At 39.5% G+C, this 25,138-nt stretch overlaps 1 protein-coding gene across 1 annotated transcript in view; it reads right to left on the bottom strand.

Annotated features, from left to right (window-relative positions):
- CTTNBP2 (cortactin binding protein 2) overlaps positions 1-25,138 on the bottom strand; it is a 156,184-nt gene that overhangs the window by 95,181 nt on the left and 35,865 nt on the right. Inside the window, exon 3 of the mRNA XM_036863327.1 lies at positions 470-694. Coding sequence (XP_036719222.1) covers positions 470-694 — 225 coding nt within the window. The remainder of the gene's footprint in view (positions 1-469; positions 695-25,138) is intronic.

Genomic DNA, 25,138 nt, shown 5'->3' with positions numbered 1-25,138 from the left:
TATGCAAACTTTCATTCTATTCTCATACTCTTTTCATTTTAAAAAAAAAATAAATAATTTCTAGTTGCAAAGAAATACTGGGGACAAAAGCTGCTTAAGGTAAGTTGGGGATGCCACCATATGATCAGTCCTGGTTGCATTACTGGATCACTCATCTAACAGTTAAGCATGTTTAGGGCACTAGGAAAGGGAAATCCACCCCCCCCCCCCAAAAATCCATTATTTTAATGAAAACATCACAGTAAACATTATGGGAAACATAATTTGTCATACTTCTTTTATGATTTAGTGTTATATTTATTTGAGTTACATCTGAGAAGGGCCACCAGAATTTGTCGGTAGTTTGAATTTTTAAGTCCTTATCCCAACTCTTCTTGAAAATATTTAAGAACAAAACAACAACCTCAGAGATGGTCTTTTCATTCTACACTGTGTTATGGGAAAAAGAATTGTTTGAAAGTCTCAATACCTTCTTTTGTCTGCTCTCAGCAGCAGCCAGTTGTGTGGACATCCTTTCTTGCATTTTTCTGCAGTGGGCCATGACTGCTTCCAGGATGGAGAGGGGGTTGGTACAAACTGGCTTCTTCTCTTTATCACCAGCACCTGCTTCATAGTCTCTCTGCAGTGCCAGGAATGGGTCATTTAAATTAAATCTCCCATACCGTTCCTGGATAAATACCTCCTTCCTGCGAGCCTAGAACAAAATCAGAGGAATGTATTCAAGAAAGAAATGAAAATATACAGAAGGCTATTTATATGAAGGTTCTGTGATTACTGCTCCAAATGGTATTCACAACTGTCATGAGTAATAGCTTACGTGTGATGTCAGGTGGTGAGTGAGAGGTAAGGGGACCCCAAACCCTGACCAGCCTGCCATGCCACTCAGTCTACTTTCAAATTTTCTTCCTTTGGAATATTGTCTTTTAAATTACAAAAGCCGCAAATATAGTTTTTTTTCCCATGACGCCTACTCCTTCAAGGATCTGAATTTTAGGTACAGTCTTTTCTCATTTAGAGTAAAATAAAAAATATCAACAACAATTAAAATAACTTTCAGCGAAAATTTCAAAAACAAAATAATATGCTTATAGAACTTACATTACACATAATCCTCGTCACGTTAAGTCACAAAATATAAATCTCCAAGTTTTGTACAGAAAGAATTATATAAATATTTGAAGAAAATATTTCATGAATTTTTTTATGTCAAAAATCACAACATTCACATTTTGTGAAGTGTGACCAACTACAAAAAAACCCTCCAGAAAATTAGGAAGATGTAAAAGTCTTCTCATCATTGAAGGACATTAAAATATAGTTCACAGAGTACCAGGAAAGAACGTAACCTCATTTTACTTTAAATGTCAGTCCATCAGCGTTAAAGTAAATTTCACATCCACTTGGCACTAAATGCAATTTTCTATAATTAGCCTACAGTGAATGGCCTTTGCATAAAATGGAAAATAGCAGTAGAGATATATTGAAAACAAGCAACATTTTCCTAACTCAGGTCATTTGGAATAGCTACCAGAAAAAATTATTCTATGTCACTGCCAGTGGAAAAACTAAATTACAATAAATCAAGCTTAATTGTCCAAAATGTTAAACATGCTTTCTAAAGAAATATTACATACATTTCCTTAATTTAAAGGCAACTGCGTTGACTAACTCAACTTTTGCATTTTAAGACCACTATCAGCAAGCCAAAAAGTAGATAAACACAAGTACAATGTGGGAAAATCTAATGTTTTTTTTTCCTATTACCAAACTAGATTAGGAAATACAATTTAAGAAAAGTCCAATTTCACCATAAATTTAAGCTAGCTTTCAGAGGATCGTTTTAGACTTAAAAGTCAAAGTGGTTTATGAATCAAAAAGCATTTCGTATTTCTAGATTCTTCAAATTCAATTATGTAATCAATAAGCTGAATAAGTATCACTTCAGGGATGCAATTACAAAAGCAATTTCATTTTGTCCTTCACTTTTCTATTAATTTTTATTCAATGTAGTAGTTCATCCCCCCACCTCTGGATGAAAACTTGGGGTAGCCCCCATGGTTTTTCTAATTACTTTTATCTAATACAATTCCTATAGTCACTTTAAAATATAAAAGTCTCAATTTGGTTATTAGAATATCCAACTTCAGTGGTATGATGGCTTCCCTTCCCCAGCTAAGATCTGCACCACCTGGGAAGGAAGTGTTTAAGAAAACCTCTCTTTTATCCAATCTTCTGCCCCTCTTTCTTAGCTGTTTTAGTCCTCTCTAGGTTGGAAGGGACCAGAGATAGAGGATGATGAAGATGGAGGTGAGAGGAACAGGAGCATTCTACCTGACTGGTTTAGTCGGGAAACTACCCTTACCAACTGGGTGTGGCAAATACTTAAAGCCTACTCTTTTCCCATGAAGTGCTTGGTGGCTAGAGAAGGCCACACCCCCGTTCTCACTGCTGGGGACCCTTCATCTACAGTTTCCCCAATATAAATCATAAATTTAGGACAGACTACATAACCTGCAGAGCCCACTACAAAATGAAAACATGGGCTCTTTGCTAAAAGTTATTAAGAATTTCAAGATGGTAACAGCATATCCTTTAACCAAGTCTAGGGTCCTTCTAAGTGCCTGGCCCTTTGTGACCACCCATGAAGCCAGCCTTGCATACACATCTTCTGTAGCATCCAGAATCCAGTTTTTTGTTGGCTGAGGTCCCATGTTCTCCAGACTTCTCTACTGAACAGGATCTGAATCAATCTCATTCCTACTCTTTGATGCCTATGGCCCAACCTAGTCTATGGGAAACACTCCTGAATCTTCATTTAAAGAAAATCTGGGAGTGCAAGATGACCACTGCAACCATCTTTCTGTCATTTCCACACAATGCCTGCTTTTTCAGCCCCACCTCCACTCAGAGCACCAAGACCTAATAAGGAGAAACCCAGTAAGCCATTAAATAGTCTGGCTGAAGCGCCTTCCTCTTGAGGTGAAGGGAAAAGCAACTAAATGGGGGGGTGCACAGCATTCTCTCCAGAGAAATGCTTTCATAAAAACCTTTCTCTCTTTAATCTCCAACAATTAGGTTTTTTTATACCCTTAATGTGGGTAAGGAATTTAAAAGTCAAAGCTGGATTTCAAACTGTCTTCTGAAAATTTTGCATCTTGGACCTCATTTTAGTAACTAATATTTATCACTATGGGTCCCCTGCTGAAACTTACATTTTAAAAACCGGTTAAAATTACCTGATGTCTACTTACACATCCAACATATTTTATGATGTACAATATCTGTAACACTAACTCAAGCCATTTCTTAACCACACACGTTATTATTAAATCAGAGTGAACTTTTGATAAACGGGTTAAAATTAACTTTTATATAAGAGGTAAATACATATATCATAGACTATTTCCAGTTTAAACAGATTTTATGGTCTGAAAAAATTTTTTTAATTAATTAATTTATTTATTTTTGGCTGCACTGGGTCTTCGTTGCTGCACGCAGGCTTTCTCTAGTTGCGGCGAGCGGGGGTTACTCATTGTTGTGGTGCACGGGCTTCTCATTGCAGTGGCTTCTCTTGTTGCGGAGCACGGGCTCTAGGTGTGTGGGCTCAGTAGTTGTGGCACTTAGGCTCAGTAGTTGTGGCTCGTGGGCTGTAGAGCACAAGCTCAGTAGTTGTGGCGCACGGGCTTAGTTGCTCCGCGGCATGTGGGATCCTCCTGGACTAGGGATTGAACCTGTGTCCCCTGCATTGGCAGGCAGATTTTTAACCACTGTGCCACCAGGGAAGTCCCCTGAAAAATTTTAATACCTTTTTTTTCTTTTTTTTTTTTTTTTACTACTGTGAAAGTTTTGCGTGTATTTTTTGTTGTATTTTTGCTTTATTTTAAAATTACTAGCTTTAACTGTGGCATTGTCAAGTATGGGCAATTTTTTTTTCTGCTGGAAATGTTGTATAATTATATGTCTACAGGATCATAAACATAAAACTGCCAACTGGTTTGCTTTGCCAATATAGACTGACACTTAACCTTTATGACGAAGTTCAAGACACATACATTAGCTTCTTTTAAGGGGAGAAGTAGGGCTAACAAGCTACGCAACTTTGTCCCTGGTATCTTTCATTTTCAAAACGAGATCAATGAAGCAGCCTCATTTGTCTCCAAGACCCCTAGAGTATACACAACAAATATGATTTCATTTTCTTTTAAAGTTCCTAAAAGCCTGGAAACCTCAGGTAAAATGAATGTGAAGATTTTATGCATTCCATTAAACTGACCCCTGATCCCATGTTTATTGCTTTAAGACAGTGGTCCCCAACCTCTTTGGCACCAGGGACTGGCTTTGTGGAAGACAATTTTTCCACGGACTGGGGGGTGGCGGGGGAAATGGATGGTTCAGGCAGTAATGGGAGCAACGCGGAGTGGCAGAGGAAGCTTCACTCGCTCACCCTCGCTCACCTCCTGCTGTGCAGCCTGGGGGTTGGCGACCCCTGCTTTAAGAGATGCCAGGTAATAATTCTACTCTATAGCCATATAGGAATTTATTTATACATGTTTATACGTATATTCAACATGCATTTTTTATATCCTTGTCTTAAAGTTAGAAGCAGGGGTTCTCATTTTTCAACTATTAATGTTTATTTCTTATAACATTCTTGTAAGAAGTATACCTTTCTTAGCATATCTTTCTTTGTAACAGAGTGCTTAATTTTGAATGTACCACATTACTTTTTAAAAGGGCAGATCAACAATATATACAAGTATTAATATTTAAGGAGACTGTAATAAAAAAGGACTTCAAATGTGTATCATACTGCGTTTGAAGAGGCCGTTCCTTAAAAAAAAGGAAGAGCTGAATGTGCAGATAACTTCTTGGTTTATGCATCAGAATTACTTGAGAATGAAATGCATTTCAGGGCAATGAGTCATTTGAAGACACAGGCTAACTATAAGTATGAAAACAGACTCAAATTCTTAAAACCAGCTACACTGATAAGTAAAAATATAATTTCATCAGAATGTGAAGCTTTATAGAATCTTGAGAAAATCACAAGCAAGAAATAAAAACATGGCCATTATTAATGGAGGATTTGACCGATACAGAGTTCCTACTTTTGGCTTTCATTGTTTTGTAAGATCAACTGAAGTAGGTTGGACCCGACCAGTAATAATAAAAGGAAAAGTATTTAGCTATTCAACTTTTTCTATAGCGTGTAATCCTCTTAGGAGAAAAACCCTACAACTTGGAATGTAAGTCACAATTAAAACATATCACCGATTAATTTTAAAACATATTGACAAACTTGTAGCTAAAATTATTTTGTCTTATGAAAAGCTGGAATGATTTTGTAACATTAAAAAATATCAATACTTACAAAAGATAACTTTTACTGAGAGCATATTTTTTATTGCTAGGTTTTCATACTCACTTTCTCCTAAACCTAAGTCCAGAAGATAGCCACTTTTTACATTCTCATTTTATAGACAAGCAGACTGAGGCTCAGAAAGATTAACTTACTCTCCCAAGGTCATTTCAACAGGAGCTGGTATTCAACCTAGGCAGTCTTTCTCCAAAGCCTACTCAATGAAGTATTTTGTAATTATGACTAGAGTATTTTGGAACACTAGAAAAGGCTTCAAAAATAAGTATTGTTTACAACACTATTCAAACCGATACAAAGAAATAAAGTTTGAAAGACAAAAATATGACAATATTCTAAGTAGTTAACAGCTTTCCATATGCTCTATATGTACTTTCATTGTTACTGACCATATACTAACATAATGTAATCAAACTTAAGTGTTTTTTCCCCAAGATTCTTCAGAGATTTTATGCAAGTGCAAAATACAGTTCAATAAGAAAAATGGTTTCTAAATATGCTTTTCCCCAAAAGCATATTATCAAAAAGCACTGACTACCTAAAAATTAAAAAACCAAACCCAAAACCCACTAGCATTAATACAGATCTAACTGCAAGAAAACTGCAGATGAACTCTGTCCTCAGCTCCAGCCTACTCAACACAGTGGCCACTGTCGTGGATGCCAATGATACAAAACTGCAAGGGAGGGATGGTCGAAATGATGAGCCCAATCTGACAAGATGGACTTTCACAGGAATAAATATGAGTCAGTTCTTGAGTAGAAACACACAGGCAAGTATGAAAATCACTTAGGGGCTGCAATCAATACTACATTCAAGGATTGAACCATGAAATGAACACTGTTCCTCCACCACACCTCAAACCAGGACTCCACATCAGGCTTCATTAACTAATAGAAAATAGCTGTCAGAACTAGACAATCCCTGGACTACTGAGCTCACTTCTGGGTGAAATATTTAAAGAATGATAAACAGAAAAAGAACCTGAAAACATAACTGAATATAAAAAGAAAATAGGAATGCTTAAAAGACTTAGAGCAGCACGATAGCATTCTTTCAATATCTGGAGTCATTTCATGTTTAAAGAGGTATTTAACTATTTACCTGATTCCCAAGGAACAGAATTATCACCATTATAATATGGAATGTTTAAGGGTCAAAGCTGTTCCAAAGATACAATAGGCTGGGGGCTTCCCTGGTGGCGCAGTGGTTAAGAATCCGCCTGCCAATGCAGGGGACACGGGTTCGAGCCCTGGTCTGGGAAGATCCCGCATGCCGCGGAGTAACTAAGCCCGTGAGCCACAGCTGCTGAGCCTGCGCTCTAGAGCCCACGAGTCACTACTGAAGCCTGTGTGCCTAGAGCCCATGCTCCGCAACAGGAGAAGCCACCGCAATGAGAAGCCCGTGCACCGCAAGGAAGAGTAGCCCCCACTCGCCTCGACTAGAGAAAGCCCGCACACAGCAACGAAGACCCAACACAGCCAAAAAAAAAGAAAAAATAAATAAATTAAAAAAAAAAAAAGGATACAATAGGCTGCACTGGACTGGAGTGAAATCTGCCTCTGGCTGTGTTTCAAACATCGGCTGAAATGGTAGAAATGGGGAGCAAGGATCTCAAAAATCAGGAAGACCGTTGGCTTCTAAATCAAGAGGGATGGAAAATACATATTTTTCCAAGAAGCCAACATAAAAATTCATCTATCTAGTTCTAAATCTCTGTCTTAGTGGTAAGAAGTTCCAGTAGACCCAAAATTTTTTTTAAACTAAAATTAAGAGCTCTTCTAAGAAGTAAGTGGAAAAAATCCTACTTGCAAATAAATCTCACTCTAAGAGGGGTGAAATATTCTAGGAGCCAGTTTACACATTCATATACAACACACACACACACACACACACACACACACACACAGTGGTTAAGTAGAGCCCAGAGGATGGGAACAGCTATGTGAAAGTTACACAGTCTTTTGGAGAAGGATAGTCACTGCCCTTGGATGATCACAAAGGCTTAGAAATTCACTAGCCAGGAACAAGATATAACTTCCTGGAATAAGAATAAAATGTCCAAAAGTCTAAATAGTTCAGTTGAGCGAACACATTTCAGACATTGCTTATATGTGGCAAGACATACACGGGACACAGAAATGAAGGCACGTCATGGCATCATGTGACCTTTCCTGCAATGCAGGAGGAGTATGTCAGAGAAGAGGCAAGTTTTCCCTGCTCTCTCCCCTCCCACTCTTATGCCCCAACCTTGCGGCCATAACATCCTACCTGCTCATGGACAAAATAATCTGGATGTGCGGAAACTGTCATGCCAGGAATACATTTACATAATGAATATCGTGAATCATATATCAAGACTGACTTAGATTTATCTGGTTCCTGAGGCTAAAATCTCGAAGTCATACTTCAATAAACCACCAATTTTCTCACAGAAATGTAGACCATTCTAACAGAATCTATGAAATGGCTTGATTTCACAGAAGCCAGAGCCAGAAGTAATCTCCTAATCCTTTATGCTGACCTTGCCTGCAACTTACCACCTTGCACACACCCATCAGTGCTCATCTCAGTGGCCCACGCTCATCTGTAAAAATAAGATTACCTTTATTGCCTAACTAGGTCAAGAATCGTACACTATGCCTCACTGTTCTGCTCTCTTGCTCGGAGTAGACATTTATTAAACTATCAGCACACTTTAAGCCGAATCCAGGAATGGCCTCCCAATTTGTCTTAATACATCTCTCCAGGCAGTCACCACCCATCAATCAGAACTGGAACACAGATGAATGACCTGCCAACTCTGCCCTGGGCAGTTAATTGCTACAATTAGCTATATCTTTACCTCTACTAGACAGTTAAAACCATGCCTTTTATGTCTCTGTACTACCAGTACAATACACCACATGTACCAATTACTTATTTAAGGCTGATAGAAGTAATAGCTTCTATTACTGGGATTAGTCATTCTCAATGACCCTTAACTAGAAACAAACTTTTCATATCAAAAACCAATAATTTTAAATTTCATAAAAGAGGCACTATTACTCAACATTAATAAAAAACTAAATAAGTGTGTTTATCCACATCTATAAGCATATTTGAACTATTTTTTTGTTTAAAATAATACATGTTTGCTGAACTTGGGAAAATATGATAAAAGGGAAAAAGAAGAAAAAAAATCCATGATTCAATCATCAGAAAGTAGCTACTATTAAGTTTGCCTGGTACTCTACAACTTATTTTTTCCAAGCACGTACTAAAAATAGCTATCAAGGACTTAAGGGAATATGTTTTAAGCAAACTTTCTCATTTAGTTTGCTAAACAGTTCCCATTTCAATGATCTATATCAATATTTTAATAGTATTCCATAAATGAACCCTTACATACTAAAAAAGTTCATTGTTTATCACTTATTTCGCTTTCAATTGTTCTAACATACCTGGAGGTAAACCTGTGGGAATATTTGTAAAATTCACTGAGGTAGTATTACTGGGTTAAAAAATAAAAACATTTTGGTATGAAAGGGCTTTTCACTATCCAAAAATCAATCAGTGTGATACATCTCGTTAACAGATTGAATAAAAACCATATGATCATCTCAATAGATGTAGAAAAAGCTTTTGACAAAATCCAACATCCATTTGCAATTAAAAAACGAAAAAACTCTCCAGAAAGTGGGCATTGAGGGAACATACCTCACCATAATGAAGACTTTTGAAATACATTACCAAATTCCTCATCAGAGGGTGTTTGCCAATTTTATTCCCACCAGCAGTAGTGTTTTTGTATCTATAGTTATGAGGGAGATTGGTCCATGTTTTTCTTCTGTATTTTAAAAAAATCTTTATCAGTTTGGAGATTAGGATACCGCCAACCTCAAAAAATGAGTTGGGCCATGATGCCCGCTCCTGTATTTTCTGAAAAGTTTTGTGTATATTATTTATTTTTTGAATGTTTGATAGAATTTACCAGTGAAACCATTTGGGTCTGAAGTTTTCTTTAGGGGAAGGTTTTTTTTTTTTTAAATTAATTAATTAATTAATTAATTTATGGCTGTGTTGGGTCTTCGTTTCTGTGTGAGGGCTTTCTCTAGTTGCGGCAAGTGGGGGCCACTCTTCATCGCGGTGCGCGGGCCACTCATTATCATGGCCTCTCTTGTTGAGGAGCACAGGCTCCAGATGCGCAGGCTCAGTAATTGTGGCTCACGGGCCTAGTTGCTCCGCGGCATGCGGGATCTTCCCAGACCAGGGCTCGAACCCGTGTCCCCTGCATTGGCGGCAGATTCTCAACCACTGCACCACCAGGGAAGCCCTAGGGGAAGGTTTTTAATAATGAATTTTTAAAATAGATACAGAGCCATTTGGATTTTTTATTTCTTCTTTTATCAATTTTGTAAGTTGTATTTTTCAAGAAATGTGACCACTTCCCCTAGGGTGTTGAAGTTGTTCACAGTATTCACTTAATATCACTTTACTATCTGTAGGATATGTAGTGATAATCCTTTTTTTCATTCCTAATATTGGTGATTCGTGTTCTTTTGTTCTTGCTCATTTTAGCCAGGAATATGTCAATTTTGTTGATTTTTTTCAATCGCCAGCTTTTGGTTTCATTAATTTTCTGTATTGTGTATTTTGTATTTTCTTAACTGTTGATCTTTAACAACAACAAAATAATCTCCTTCTACTTAGTGTTTACTTTGTTCTCCTCCTTGTAGTTTCTTACTGTAGAATCTTAGGTCATTGATTTTTAGATCTTTCTTCTTTTTAATACAAGCATTTAAATCTCTCAATTTCCCTCTCAACATTGTTTTAGCTGTATTTAAATATTTTGATGTATTTTGCTGCCATTCATTTTCTAAATTTGAGATTCTGTCTTTGTCACATTGAAGTTTTTTTTTTTCCAAAAAATTCCAGATATTTGGAATTTTCCCAAATAGCTTATTGTTACTGATTTCTCATTTAATTCTATTGAGGTCACTGAATACAAATGTCAATTAATTAAAGTGGTTGATAGTGTTGTTCATATTATCTATGTTCTTTTTCCCTATCAACTACTAATTGTTCTATCAACTACTGAGAGAGATATTAAAATCTACTATGATTATGAAATTGCCTATTTCTCCCTTCAATTCTATCAATTTTTGCTTCAGATATTTTGAGATCTGTTATTAGTTGCATACACATTTATAATATGTCTTTGTGAAGAAGTATCCTTTTATTATTATGAATTGCCTTACTTCTATAATACTGGGTCTTTTTTATATCTTTTATTCTGTTTTGTTTATCTTCCTATTCATAATTCTCCAGTACAAATGTTTTCATTTGTATTATTAAATGCTATCCACCAAAAGGACAAGCCTCCTTCACAACATCAGTTTCTAAGAATTTCTTTGCTATGCTACCAGCTTATTCTTCTAGATGAAATTTAGGCTTACAACTTCTAAAAATTAAAGCAATGATACCTCTGATTGAAATTATGTATAAATTAGAAACACATTTGAGGAAAGAGAACTTTTTCATAAAATTAACTCTTGCCATTGGAAAATAATCTTTTATTAAAATTTGCTTTTATATATTATAGTTTTCTATTTTCAAATCAATTACCATAAATTTGAGAATAAAGGGATACTTATTACAAATCTTTGTTAATATCCCCACTTCCCTAATTATCTCTGTACAGTACATACTTTATCTTGACTAAAATTGCTGAAGCAGTAGTTCTCAATCCTAGCTGCTCATCAGAATCATCTATGTAACTCTTCAAACACAGCTCTGGCCCAACACAATCAGTAAGTCTATAAAGATTCTCCTAAGCACTTTGATGCCTCAGCCAAAGATACGAATAACCAATTTCCTGCTTCTCTGTACACTTTTCTACCATTATTTCCACACTTAATATCTTTATGCTTATTCTCAACTAGATAAATCTTTAGGTCATTTACTTTTCAAGCAGCTTTAGGATGGGAATATTTTCTATCTTTGCTCATCTGAAGATGACTTCTATTTCCTTCTAACATTCACTTTGTCTGGGTAAAAACATTCTTAGGGGGTATCCCAAGACTCCTGTATCCAACAGTGCACAGGAACAAGTCCACGACCAGGTGGATTTTGCTCCCTTTCAGGTAAGCCGCCTGCTTTTCTGTCTGATTAAATCAATTTTCTAACCTTAAAATTAATAAATAACATTTAAGATTATTCCTGGTGTTGGCTGGTATTTTCCTGGCATGTAGCTTTTTCATCTAAAGACTCTGCTACGCCTTGGTTACAGCAACCATTTCACTCGTCCTAGTCTCTCTGAGGAGCACCAATTTTTCTCCCAGTGGATCTCCATTCTCTATGTTCTACACACATGTATCTTCATTTCTAATTTGTCACTTTAATCCCTTCCTCTGGGTTCTGGGATATCTTAAATTTGTCATGGATTCAATGTTTTTATAGTGCTGATTTTTTTCACTCTTACTTCTAATAGATACTTTAATTCTCCTAGTGCACTTTAAAGTCTCGTAATGACCATATTAGGTAGGTACCGCTGTCCTCACATTACAGGTAAGAGCACTGCAGCAGAGAGGGCAAGGGGCTTGTCTACGGCTGTGTGGCTACAAGGGGTGCAGCCGGGACTCACTCCAGCCATCTGCCTCCAAGATCCACGCCCCATCCTCTGCTTTCTTCCCCTCAGCTGTGCAGCCAGTCAGCTCTCCATCACAATCTGGCTCACCCACCATTTCGTCTCACTTCAGAGCCTATGTTTCCTTGAATTTTAAGACACAAAGCAGATGCTATCTAAAAATTACTTTCTAAAATTTACTCGTTTCTCATAATAATTTTTGTCAGATGTAGGTTGTTCCTTTGCATTTTAAGTGTTATCTTCCTTGTTCTACGCTGCAAAATCTTTCATAGGCCCTATGGGTTTCTCTCTTTCTTTTCTTTTTTTCTGTTTACTCCATCTTTGGGTCAGTAGGAGTCAACCCAGATCTGGTGTTTATCCATAAGCAGGGAAGGTAGAAGCTCCCTGAATATCTTGACTCTCCAGCCAGTTGCCATTAAAATGCTCCTCTAATATCGGCAGCAGTGAGCAGACTGGTGCAAATTTACATCGCAAGGCTGCTTTCAGCTGAGAAGAGTGACAGGAAGTCAGAGCCACAGCCCCCGCGAGAGATATGGGCTCCTGTTAGGTGCCCCCCGGCCTGTGTGTTAAGGACGAGAAGCCTCTTTGGCTGAACCTGCCCACTTGGCATGAGCGCATGTCTGCGGCATCCTCTGTCCTGACAGAATGTTAGGTAGTGGCCCCATTGCCCAGACAGCTCTCTGGTTGTTGCAGCAACCTTTCTTTCTGATGCTTCTCCTTCACAGTCATAGAGAGGGATTTCAAGTGGCAACTCCCTACCTATCCCTTAGCCTGCCCTCGCCTCTCCAAATCCTAGGAGGTAGGAGTTGGCTGGCTCTTTGCACATCACAGGTCCACCTCCTGAGAGAGCATCACAGGGACCCAGGAAGTGAGTCGGTTGGTCCTCATGCATCCCTCTGTCTGGTCACACAAACATTCTACCTAGGAGATATTCCTTTATTTTTCAGGACATGGGAAGTACAACAGTTGAGAGAGTGGGCTCAGAGATCAGACAAAAAGGATGTGAGTAGTGACTCTGCCACTTCCAAGGTATGTACACTCGGGCTGGTTACTTTACTCCCCTGGGTCTTCTCCAGTTATATGAAGTTAACAGAGTACCTAACCCAGAGAGTTGTCGCTGTTGTTTTGAAGGATTAATGAAATAATGCACGTAAGGCACTTAGCTGGGTGCCTGGACAATAGTGCAAGCGTAATAAACGATAGCTATCATTTTACTAATGATGACATTCTTTCTAGCTTGTAAGTTTTTGCTTATTTTTATATCCTTTAGCCTATCTCATCAGAGAAATGAGAAGTTGGGAGGCCAGTGCCAAAGTCACCATGTTATTTAGAGCTCCCAGGAGAAGTTTATCAAGCTTCTAGCATGCTGGGTGATTGTGTTCATGTGTGCATTCACACACTTAGAACTATCCTGCCTCTTCGGTTGCATCATACTCCTTAAGGGAAAAGCCCTGTGCTCCTAATGGTCCATTATTCTAGACACCCCTCAGTGTAGTGGAAGGCCAAGCACTGAGGGTGCGCACATGAGATGCTACATGTGCAGTAAAATAGAATCAACATGGCCGTGGATGGAAATGAACTCATCATCCGACACTTACAGAAATGCACATGAATATGACAGTCCAGGGATAGAGAAGATATAAAGTCCTTTGAGAGATATTTTTAAAGGATTACAAAGCAAAATACAAAGACCTAGAACAAAATACAATAGAATCTTATTTCAATACCACTCTTTGATACATGAAATCAGTTCTAACGTAAGTCCAATGATGTGTTCTCAAACAGCACACTTACAGAAAGGAGATACTGTTGTGCCATTAACTTTATAAGCTTTGCCTTATTAATGGATGTGTTTTTCAGCTCTCAGGGTAAATTTAGATGTCAACATGTAAATATTCTATTTGTAGCCTTAAAATAACAAATGTACACTAGCCACTCATTTGCTGAAGCTCTAAATCACATTGTTTTCTAGAATTTCTAGATACTGAATAAATTGGTAGAATTTTTCCAACAAAATATATAACCATCAAAAAACCTATCAAAGTTTGTTGCATTATAGTAAACTAGCGAAAGAGTAGCTTCTGGTAAACAGACTACTTAGAACATCTGTAAGAAAATATGCTTCTGATGCAAATCAAAACTACAGTGAGGTATCACCTCACAGAGGTCAGAATGGCCATCATCAAAAACTCTACAACAATAAATGCTGGAGAGGGTGTGGAGAAAAGGGAACCCTCCTACACTATTGGTGGGAATGTAAACTGATACAGCCACTATGGAGAACAGTATGGAGGTTCCTTAAAAAACTAAAAATAGAGCTATCATATTATCCAGCAATCCCACTCCTGGGCATATATCTGGAGAAAAGATACATATACCCTAATGTTCATTGCAGCACTATTTACAATAGCCAAGACATAGAAGCAACCTAAATGTCCATCAATGGAAGAATGGATAAAGAAGATGTGGTACATATGTACAATGGAATACTACTCAGCCATAAAAAAGAACGAAATAATGCCATTTGCAGCGACATGGATGGACCTAAAGATTGTCATACTGAGTGACATAAGTCAGACAGAGAAAGACAAATATCATATGATATCGCTTATATGTGGAATCTAAGAAAATGGTACAAACAAACCTATTTACAAAACAGAAATAGAGTCACAGATGCAGAAAACAAACTTATAGTTACCAAGGGTGAAGGGGAGGAGAGGGATAAACTGGGAGATTGGGATTGACATATACACGCTACTATATATAAAACAGATAACTAATAAGAACCTAATGTATAGCACAGGGAACTCTAATCAGTACTCTTTAATGACCTATATGGGAACAGAATCTAAAAGAGTGGATATATGTATATGTATAAATGATTCACTTTCTGTACAGCACAAACTAACAACATTGTAAATCAACTATACTCCAATAAAAATTTAAAAAAAGAAGATATGCTTCTGATGATTAAAAAGAAAGTAAAATTTTACTCAACCATTGATTTTAAAACAAGTGTTTGAAAAATAAGGCTTCTGTAGAGTGGTCTGATACTATCCAGGGAAGCAATTACCACTTCTGGGTACTGAATATTCACGTACCAAGCACACTGGCAGGGATTTGGCAGGTACACTCTTCATGTTTGCTGGACCAAATTCCTGTTCTGAAAATTCTCAAACAGGTTTTCCCCCCGTTTGCATGTTATTCACATTATCATGGCTACACAGAAGCATTTTCTGATTTGGCTTTAATCACCTAGAACTTTTGACTCATAACAAGAAAAACAAAACCAGCATTAAAAGCCTTGTCTAAGATGAACATACAAGTAGGTATCCAAACAAACAAACAAAGAGAACCTCAAGAGAAAGCAAGGTAGCTTCCTTGAAAGATTTCAGTATTTTGGGAATAATGTAGTTCACCAATATGATAATTCCGGAAATGCTTACTTATCTGTGACTCAAGCAAAGAAATGTGGAAACAGTAGTGGGTGTGGGAACAGTGTTAACATAAACATCCCCACGTGAAAAATTTAAAAAGTGAAAAACAAAGAAAGGCAGTGTTGTCTCCTGGGGACAATATAATAGATAATTTCTGTGGGCAGAGGTTGTGATTAAAAATTTTAAATATGGTCCCTCTTAAGAGCTGCAGGAAACATAAGTTGACTCAGTTAAAAATAAAATTCCCCAGGACATAGAGAGAGAATGGTGGTGACGATTTGCTCTCAGTGCTGCATCCCCTCCCACCTCCTTACAGAACTAGCCCTGGTCATTGAGAGGAACTCACCAATCACAAGGCCTGCTGAGCATCTGGAAAACATAAACAGAAAGATCTCAACATTCTCACCGTCTACCAGCTGAAGATGACTCACTCCGTATCAACAACCATCAAGGGAAATGGAATGTCGACAGTTTGAAAGCAGTCTTTATTCAAACCCCGTCAGTAATTTGACCACCATTAAATGTTCCCCAGTCCCTAAAAGAATGTACCTCCTGTACTCCTCGCAGCAAACCAGAAAACCACCGCAGCTGCAAGAAAAGGATCACTCACTACACAGATCACTGGGCAGCCCTGGGAGAAAGCAGAGTCCTTGGAGGGTAACTTCATCACATGCCAGCAATAAAGACGGTGTGTGTGCCCCACAGATGGTGGCAGATGTGCAAACCTCAGGTCGGACACTCCTAGCTCCTCTCAAGTCAGAGTCAGGGACGTAGCAAGGAAAAGGTGAGGGGGAAGAGCTGATCTTATTCAAGGGAGTGGCAGATCTCAGCAGGACAAGTGTCATTTGCAGGAAGAGGGTAAGAATCCATTTCAGACCATGCAATTTTGTCTTCCTTCATTGCATTTGATGCAACAACAGCTGTGAAAATACTTTATACACGATTAACTGTGGTGCATAGGTTGTTTGGTATTACTAATATAAAATCAAATAGGTCATTTATCAGAGGTTTGTGTTGGTTCACATTGGTGAAAATGCTCAACTATTTATGTTTCTGCTAGACTTTTCTTTTTGCTTTACATCATTTATTCAATGAGAATTCATCAGGCAACGTCTGTGCATGGGCCATTTTTCTGTAGCAATCAGCTGCCTTTGTCTTCTTTATTCTGCTTTGTGGGCAGGATGGGGAAGGGGTAGTGTATCTTAAATAGTCTGTAATAGAGAATAAATTATAGAATACTGTAAGCATGTGCTACACATTATGAAACAGTTAAAATGTGGCATCTCCTCCAAAGGAGTTTAGGCCAAGATGAATGATAATCATTTCCAGAGTCTCCAACATGATTTATGACTGGCTATGGTCAATTTCTGAAAAGAGTAAACCTGAACTCTATTTTTAAAGCCTATTCTTGTAAAAATCCATTTTCTCTTCTCCAAGCTATGCCACCCACTTTCTTAGTGAAAGTGAGCACGGGTCTGAAAGCCTCTGTGGGCTCAGACTAGATGACACCACTCTTCTGTGTAGGTGGCGCATGACAGCGCTCGCTGGAGGTTGCTGCAGGAAGGAGGTCAGGACCCTGCCATTCCCACCCCCTCTATCCTGGAGCAGCTACTGAAGGCATCTGTTTCTGTCCTTTAATACCCTTAGTCTCCCATTAGTATTCCCGGAGAACATAAGAACAGCAAAAATAACAAAGTTAGGATGGGACTAAGGTTGTCCCCCTCTGCCAAAAACATGTCAGTTCTTAAACTCTGGTCAGTTAGACAGAGCGTTGTTTAAGTAGGACTAAAGCCCGTGGTCACAGTCTCTCAGCCAGAGTAGACAACACTATCATTCATACTAAAGACAGTCATTCTCATCTGATGATGAATACAAGATCAGATGATGCTATCAAACTCCCGGAAGACACACATCCCTAGGAGCTATAGGACGAGGAATGGGCATCCACACGCGCTCGTTCAACCACTGTTGCAAGCGGCTGTCTCCCCATTTGGCTAGCCAGCAGGAAAGGATGTGGGTATACTTTAACTGCCTCCAGAGTAAATGCCCCAAATAGGAATCACATCCACAGCCCTGGTTCACAGTAGCCCCACTCTCGAACTGACTGACCTTACTGCGCACCAGAACTTATAAAAGAGGAGTTGTCAAGAGTCCAGCTGAGGCATCATGATAGTTGTCTGAGCTGACTTGATACAGCTGTGCATTTAGGAGATGCCTCTAGAACAACATCATGCTTGCCAGTGGACGGACAGACGGCTTTGCCTGTGTAGTCTCCTTTTAAATATTGGTACCAGGCACATGGATACTCGCAGCTGTGTTTGAGAAGTAAAGGATAACGTGCACTTGAGATCAAGCCTGGCATCCACAGAAACAACTCCTACTCCATTACATATAAGTAACAGTATCAACAGAAAAGTCCACCAAAATGACCAAAAAATCAATTTATGCAAGGAAAAATCTTAATAGCCCATTTCCAAAACAGTTCTTTTTGAAGTTGATTTAGTACCATCTTAATTTTATTACTATTTCTCAATGCTAAAATGACCCCAGCAGACAACAGATTATTTTTAAACACACACACAACACATATGGAGTGTACAAAAGGCAATCAAATTCTCTTTATGTCCAGGAGGATAATAATGGAATAAATGCACCTCTATAGGTGATCTACGTTACAGTGCTTTTGCTACGATTCTATTGAGCCAAAGTCACGCTAGGAGGCCACGAGCAAGTGCTCGGTGGATATCTTCTAAGGTCAATCATCAGCACTATGACACATTAAGAACCTACCCTAGGATTAATAAACCTGTGTGCCCACGTCTGAGTGAAAGGACAGAGACACAGCAAAACACACTATGCATCTGTTATTCCTCTTCCTTTCTTCCTCTTCTTCAAGAGTCAAGAACCAGATTTGAAAATAAGAGTAAAGAATTAGAACTCGAAACATACAGCCACTGGGAGGAATGCTGTCCTCAGAGCTGATGCGTTATTTGGAAGGAGAGGGAGAGGGGCCCAGGGAGGCGTTAAGGGTCACTGAACTGGGGCTTCCCTGGTGGCGCAGTGGTTGAGAATCCACCTGCCAATGCAGGGCACACGGGTTCGAGCCCTGGTCTGGGAAGATCCCACATGCCGTGGAGCAACTAGGCCCGTGAGCCACAACTACTGAGCCTGCGCGTCTGGAGCCTGTGCTCCGCAACAGGAGAGGCCGCGACAGTGAGAGGCCCGCGCACCGCGATGAAGAGTGGCCCCCGCTTGCCGCAACTAGGGAAAGCCCTCGCACAGAAACGAAGACCCAACACAGCAAGCAAGCAAGCAAGCAAGCAAGCAAGCAAGCAAGCAAGCAATAAATAAATAAATAAATAAATAAATAAATAAATAAATAAATAAATAAATATTTAAAAAAAAAAAAAAAGTCACTGAACTGCTGATGGTTTTCCAACAGTACCGGCTCATTCTTCCTTCATCACAAAGCCCCACAGGCAGCATCAGCACCACTCTTTCCCGGCTCGACGGCCTGGAGGCTGCCTGCTCCTCCCAGGAAATAAACACCTCTCAGTCTGAATGAATTGAGAAAATAATCATTGTTTTTGTTTCACAACAAGATAATAGGAACTTGTATTTGAACTACTCTTTAGGAATGAACAGCCTAGATTACCAAATAGTCCAAGAATCCTATTGGCTAGGAAAAGGCTAATGATGTTTCCACATGTAAGTTTTTGTTTTTTTTTTTTAAGTAATGAACCTTAGGGTAAGGTAAGGTATAATTCTAACTGTGGATGAAATATGTGCCAGTTAGGACACTTGCATTTTAAATTCCAACACTTAGAGAAAGATAAAAGATAAAATGGTTTCTCTACGACTTTAGTGCCCCCTGTTCACTGAGAACTCTGCCATCATCCAGGAGGCCGTGAATTGTGTGGATGAACAGGAGGATCGGAGCTCACGATTTCCTAATATCCTTAGCTCCAGCAGCCTTCACCAGAACCCTCCCTCGACATCTTCATGTCCTCGGACTTCATTGTAACCATGCCAAGAGCTCAGAGCCTTCCTTCTCCCTCAGCTCATCTCCCACTCCCCAACCACTTTTTCTCTCCTTGCAGTGTAGAGCTCATGTTTGTCCAGATGCTTCTTTTTTTCAAGCCATTATTTCTCAGTACCATCAGCTTGGATCCACCTAGAATCTGCCATCTGTGTCTCTCAGGAGACTGAACTGTGCTGAAACACCCAACAGCTTATTTTAAAGCCAATACACATTTGAAGTCTCCAAACTCACCTCGGCCCAAGGAGCCAAGGCTACTACAGGTTCAGTGAATGATATTGGCTCGGAGGAGGCCTATTCACCATGTGTCTCTGGTTCCGTGATGAACATTCCAAACCTTCTCTGTGCTCCTAATCCATCCATATCCCCCTCATGGCACTCAAGCCTTGCTTTCCTCTTCATGCTGGTGATCATTTTTTCCCACAGCACTCTCAAAATTCTGTTCCCTCCCTTATGACCTTTTTCAAAGGAAACCATTTCTTTGCCCCTCTCTAAGGTTATGTATTCTATCTATGCTTTGCTTTCCCTCTCTAATTCCTTTTATCTCTAAGCTGCCACAAACAGTACTCTGTGATCAAAACTACTTCTTACAGACCCTTAAATTCAACTGCCGCTAAATAACTTACCCTGGGTCTTTCCAGCCCAGAAAAATCAGTAGGTACCAAACTGAAGTCTTCATCTTCTCCACCAAACACCTCTCACCTCACACACTCTCTGCCTTGGTTGTGGCATCACCACAACTCGCCTGAAACCTGAGTGTCGGCAGATGCCACTTTCCCCACTCTCGTTCCCACAGCGTATCAGTCGAGACTTATCATTGCCACATCCTAAATATTGTTCACATTTATCAGCTCCTCTCCATCCCAGGCACCACTGCCTTACTCTAGCTGCTTGTCATCTTTCTCACTAACACTTGCAACAGTATCCTGCTTGGTTTCCTCATCTCCAGGCCTGATACCTCTCCAATCAGTCTCTCTTTGCTGACCAGAAGAACTACCCCAAAATGCAGGTCGAAGGTATTACTGCATTACTCAAAAGCTGTCAAGAGCTCTTTATTATGTAACAGTGAAGCACAAACCCTCATCAAGGTCTTCCATGAGCTGACCCCTTATTGTCTCTCCTCTCGTGTTTTCTTTTTGTTTTTTGTTTTTTTTTTTTTACATACTACCACCCACCCTCCTCCTCTTCATCTCCTAAGCTTTTTATTAACTATATTTTCTTATTTTCCGTATTCTTGCTGTTCTAGCATCTGAGGCCTCACTGACGAGGGGAAGACAGTCCCTTTCAGGGCTAGCCAATTTGTAGAGATAGCAAATTACTCTTCTGCAAATGTGCCTTTCACATGCAAACCAACCAACCTGAAGCCCATGCCCCACCCCTCCCCTGCCTTTATCACCTCCTTTATCAAACTCTCCCTCATTAAACCCACTATCCCCTGTCCTAATCACTCCAGGGACAGGTATCAGCCAACAAGGGGCAGTTCCTACCTCCTGGAGCTTTTTGAAATTATTCAAACTAGTCACCTTACCCATCCCTTCCCACAGAAACCATAATAAAAGGCTTTCTGCCCATCCCTTCTCCTTGCTCCTTCTGCCTCCAGACCGACCCTGGTGATTCCCCACGTGGCCCTGTGTGGCAACGCCGTGCCTTCTATTTCTCAGAATCTGAGTATAAAAACTTCTTCCGTCATTGCCATGTCTGTGTCTTACCATATCTGATTAAAACAAATCCTGGGTACATTTTAAAACAAGTTTCAACTACAAAACTATTTACAGGCCTTTAATTCACCATGCTGTTTCATGCCACTGTATGTAGAGCTGGTAAGCTGTATTTTTCCAATGAGACTGAGTTCTAGTTTGTCTTTCTCTGTAAAGCCTTTCCTGATCCTCCAATGCTGAACCCTTTCTCTCTGTGCCACCACCATATTTTGTATATAGGTCTTCGCTGAACATTTGCGATTCCAACACAACACAGTTGATTGCTTGAAAGTCCTTCTCTCCTCTCTCTCCTCCTAGGCTAGGCTGTAAACTACAAGGTAGAGACTGGGCCCTACTCTTGGTTTCATGAGTACTGAGCTTAGTACACAATAAACAATGAATTCTTTATGAATTAATTTAAATGTACAACAATAGTGTTAGTATTGAATAGTGCTAATGACTAGCTTTGCTACTTTGAAATAAAGCTTTCTGATTAAGAATTTCCAACTGGAAAAAAAAAAGCTAATCAGTAACAACCTTGCACACAGCTTACTCTCAGCCATTGAAAGTATTCAAAGAGGTAGAGAGGGAGGGAGGAAGGGAGGAAGGGAGGAAGGGGAAATGACATCTTAATGGTGGCTCAATCAAATATATTGTCTTTAGAATGTATCTCGTACATATACTTGGCTAAGAGTATGTGATATAACTTAAGAATCCAAAATACAATACCTCCAAAAAACAGAGACGACAATCTGATTCTGAACTAACAGGAACTTATGCTAATTTCCTTTTTATCTCCCTACCCAAGATTCTTATGATCCACTCCAGTTAGGAAAAGATATAAAGCTGATCTCTCTTTTCTTCCGCATGAGAAGCAATTTAAAATGTCAATGCTAAGTTGTAAGAATGTAAGGTAAGTACACAGTTTAAGGGAAAGAATATTTACTTATGTCAACTTAGTAAAGAAGTACTGTATAAAATTAACATTTAAAATGAACAAGCATTATTTTCTAAAGTGTTGGTCATAAATTTCTCCATCTTAACATTTGGAGAAAAATCATTTAGAGCATTCAAGTCTGTTGCTTTCAAGAAGTGATGAGATTTTATAATTTGTTCTATTTTCTTTTCAACACAGGAACGTTAATTCGTTGGTCCACGTGGAACGTATTAGGTTGGGTTTACTTCTCTTCTCAGAACCAAATAATTCTGGCCCTTTAAAAGCTACACAAGCAAAAGGTTCAGGTTTTACTTATTCAGAGTTGCCTCTTGGGAATGCTTCAGAGTTATACAACAGTGTTCCAATTTTCCTCCTCTCTTCAGGTAATTGCCAGCATCAATAAAAGGAAAAACAGCTTATGATGCTCACATCCTCAGGTGGAATTCTGAACCCAAGAGGGCCAGCTGCCATGCGTGGATGGATGCCCTAACCGTCCAGCCTCCCACAAGGGACGGCTGAAGCTGCATTTGAATGGTGCTTGTAGGAGCGAACCTCCCTCTGAGCCCCAGGGACACCACAGTGAGTTATCAGGGTGCCTTGTCCTCAAGAAAATGGGCACAGTAACTCACACGGCTCTCCTTGCTTAGAGCTAGAGGGTCTGCCTGAGCATCTGGAAAGAGATTGAAGATTCTAGGGAGGCAAAGCCACATAATTCAGTCCAGGATAGAGGCTCTGGTTTCCAGCTGCCTGGATTTGAATTTGGGCTCTAAAATTTCCTAGTTCTGTGACTTCTCCCAAGTTGCTAACCACGCTAAGCCTCAGTTTCTCATGTGTTAAATGGAGATAATACCTAAGTCATAGGACTGTTGTAAGGTTTAAAGAGATAATTAATGTGTGGTGCACAGCATGTTGCCTGACACAATGACAAGTGTGCAGTTCTGTAGCTCTTAGTAAAAGAGGATAATTTATATACCACTTATAAACTACCCAGGCTAAGTCTGGGTCAGAGAGATGGTCACAGGAGGCTTCATTACCAAGGTGATGCTTCTACTTCTTCCTGCTACTTCAGGTTTTAAACACAAGCCATGTTCTTGCATTAGCAAGCTAAAACCTGCTAACTTTTTTTTTTGAAAAAGACTCTTTTTTAGAGCAGTTCTAGATTCACAGCAAAATGGAGAGGAAGGTACAGACATTTCCCATCTACCTTCTGCCCCCCACACAGGCACAGCTTCCCCCATTAGCAACAAACCCCACCATACTTGTGTATCTGGTACAACTAATAACCTTATATTGACACATCCTCAAGGAGTGTACACAGTTTACCCAAGGGGTCACTCTTGGTCTTGCGCATTTTATGGGTTTGGACAAATGTACGGCATAAACCCACCATTACAGCATCATACAGAGTAGGCTGGCTGCCCTAAAATTCCCCTGTGCTCCAGCTGTTCGTCTCTCTCTCCTCAACCCTGCCGCAACCACTGATCTTTTGACTGCCTCTGTTTTGCCTTTTCCAGAATCTCGTGTAGTTGGAATCAGATCAGCTTCTTTCGCTTAGTAATCTGCACTTAAGGTTCCTCCACGTCTTTTTATGGCCTGACAGCTCATTTCTTTTCAGTACTGAATAATATTCCATAAATATCCCCCAGTTTATTTATCCATTCACCTATTGAAGGGCATCTTGGTTGCTGCCAAGTTTTCAAAATTATGAATAAAACTTCTGTAAACATCTGTGTGAACCATAAGTTTTCCTTTGGGTAAATACCAAGGAGCACAATTCCTGGACTGTATGGTCCACGTATGTTTATTTTTGTAAGAAACCTCCAAACTGGAGTACCAAAAGCGACTGTACCATTTTGTAGTCTTATTACCAATAAATGAGAATTCCTTTTGTTCCACATCCTCACCAGCATTTGGTATCGCCAGTGTTTGGATTTTGGCCATTCTAATAGGTGTGTAATGCTGCTAAATTTTTATCATTTCATGGGGTGTTTTCCCCCTTATGTTTCTCTTTGTATTAAAACTGAAGAGGGTGATCTTTAAGAACACAGCTGGGAAGGTTAATAAATGTAACTCTTGTAGAAGACACCCTAATCCTCCAATTCAGCCAATGTCGTAGTTTTCAGAGAAACCAGAGCCAGTCTTCTCCTGAGTAGAGTTAACCTGAAGAAATAGATCATAGTTGAGAAATGGAGAGAGTGAGACTGCGTTTTGATTGACATCATTTGAGTCCTTGGGTCTAGCCAGACCTGAAAGCTAGACTTACTCCTGTAATTCTTCAATTACATGAGCCCATCTATTTCTTGGGAGTTATTTGGTTTCTCTCACTTGCAACCGAAAAAATTTCTCAATAACAAGGCACTGAACTCCACACTTCGGTAACATCCCCCCTGCCACCACCAACAAAATGTTCTTTTTTAACATCTGCTAGCCTCACAAACTTTTCTCACCACCATGAATCCTCTCTGACAGCATCTTTTCCAGATTCTTTCTGATTTCTACTTCTCTTGTCTTGGTATACCCTGGCTACCTTCTTTGCTCTTATACTCTTCCTGTCAATGGCTCTAACCAGTCTCTCCCAGTTATAGAAATGCCAACTACCTGTATAAAAAGGATGGCCTAAAAGACCTAGAAAGGGACATCCACCTGAAGCTGTGGCCCACAGTGTCCCTCATCATCTGACGTCTGTCTGCCTTCCCAGCCTCACCTCTTACTGCCCTATCCCTCACACTAGCCCAGCTGAACCCAGCCAACCCACAGAGATCATGACAAGAACCAATCAGTGTTTAAAATCACAAAATTTTGGCGAAGTGTGTTATGTGGCAAGAGATAACTGTAATATGGGTCTAAGGGACACAGTCTCCTGAGGGGAGATACATAGACTCTACCTAGAGGTAAGCACCAGGTAACAAGATGCTTAGTTTAGTGCTTTCTACAAACACTCAGCAGTTTACTGCTTTCTACGAACCCTCTCAAGCACCAGAGTCCACCTTTGGTGTGAGCTACCACCATGGTGAAATGGACAA

The sequence above is a fragment of the Balaenoptera musculus genome, chromosome 9, assembly GCF_009873245.2.
Source record: "Balaenoptera musculus isolate JJ_BM4_2016_0621 chromosome 9, mBalMus1.pri.v3, whole genome shotgun sequence".
Lineage (NCBI taxonomy): Eukaryota > Metazoa > Chordata > Mammalia > Artiodactyla > Balaenopteridae > Balaenoptera > Balaenoptera musculus.
Note: the sequence above shows the minus strand (reverse complement) of the source record. Positions and strands in the feature narration are given on the sequence as shown.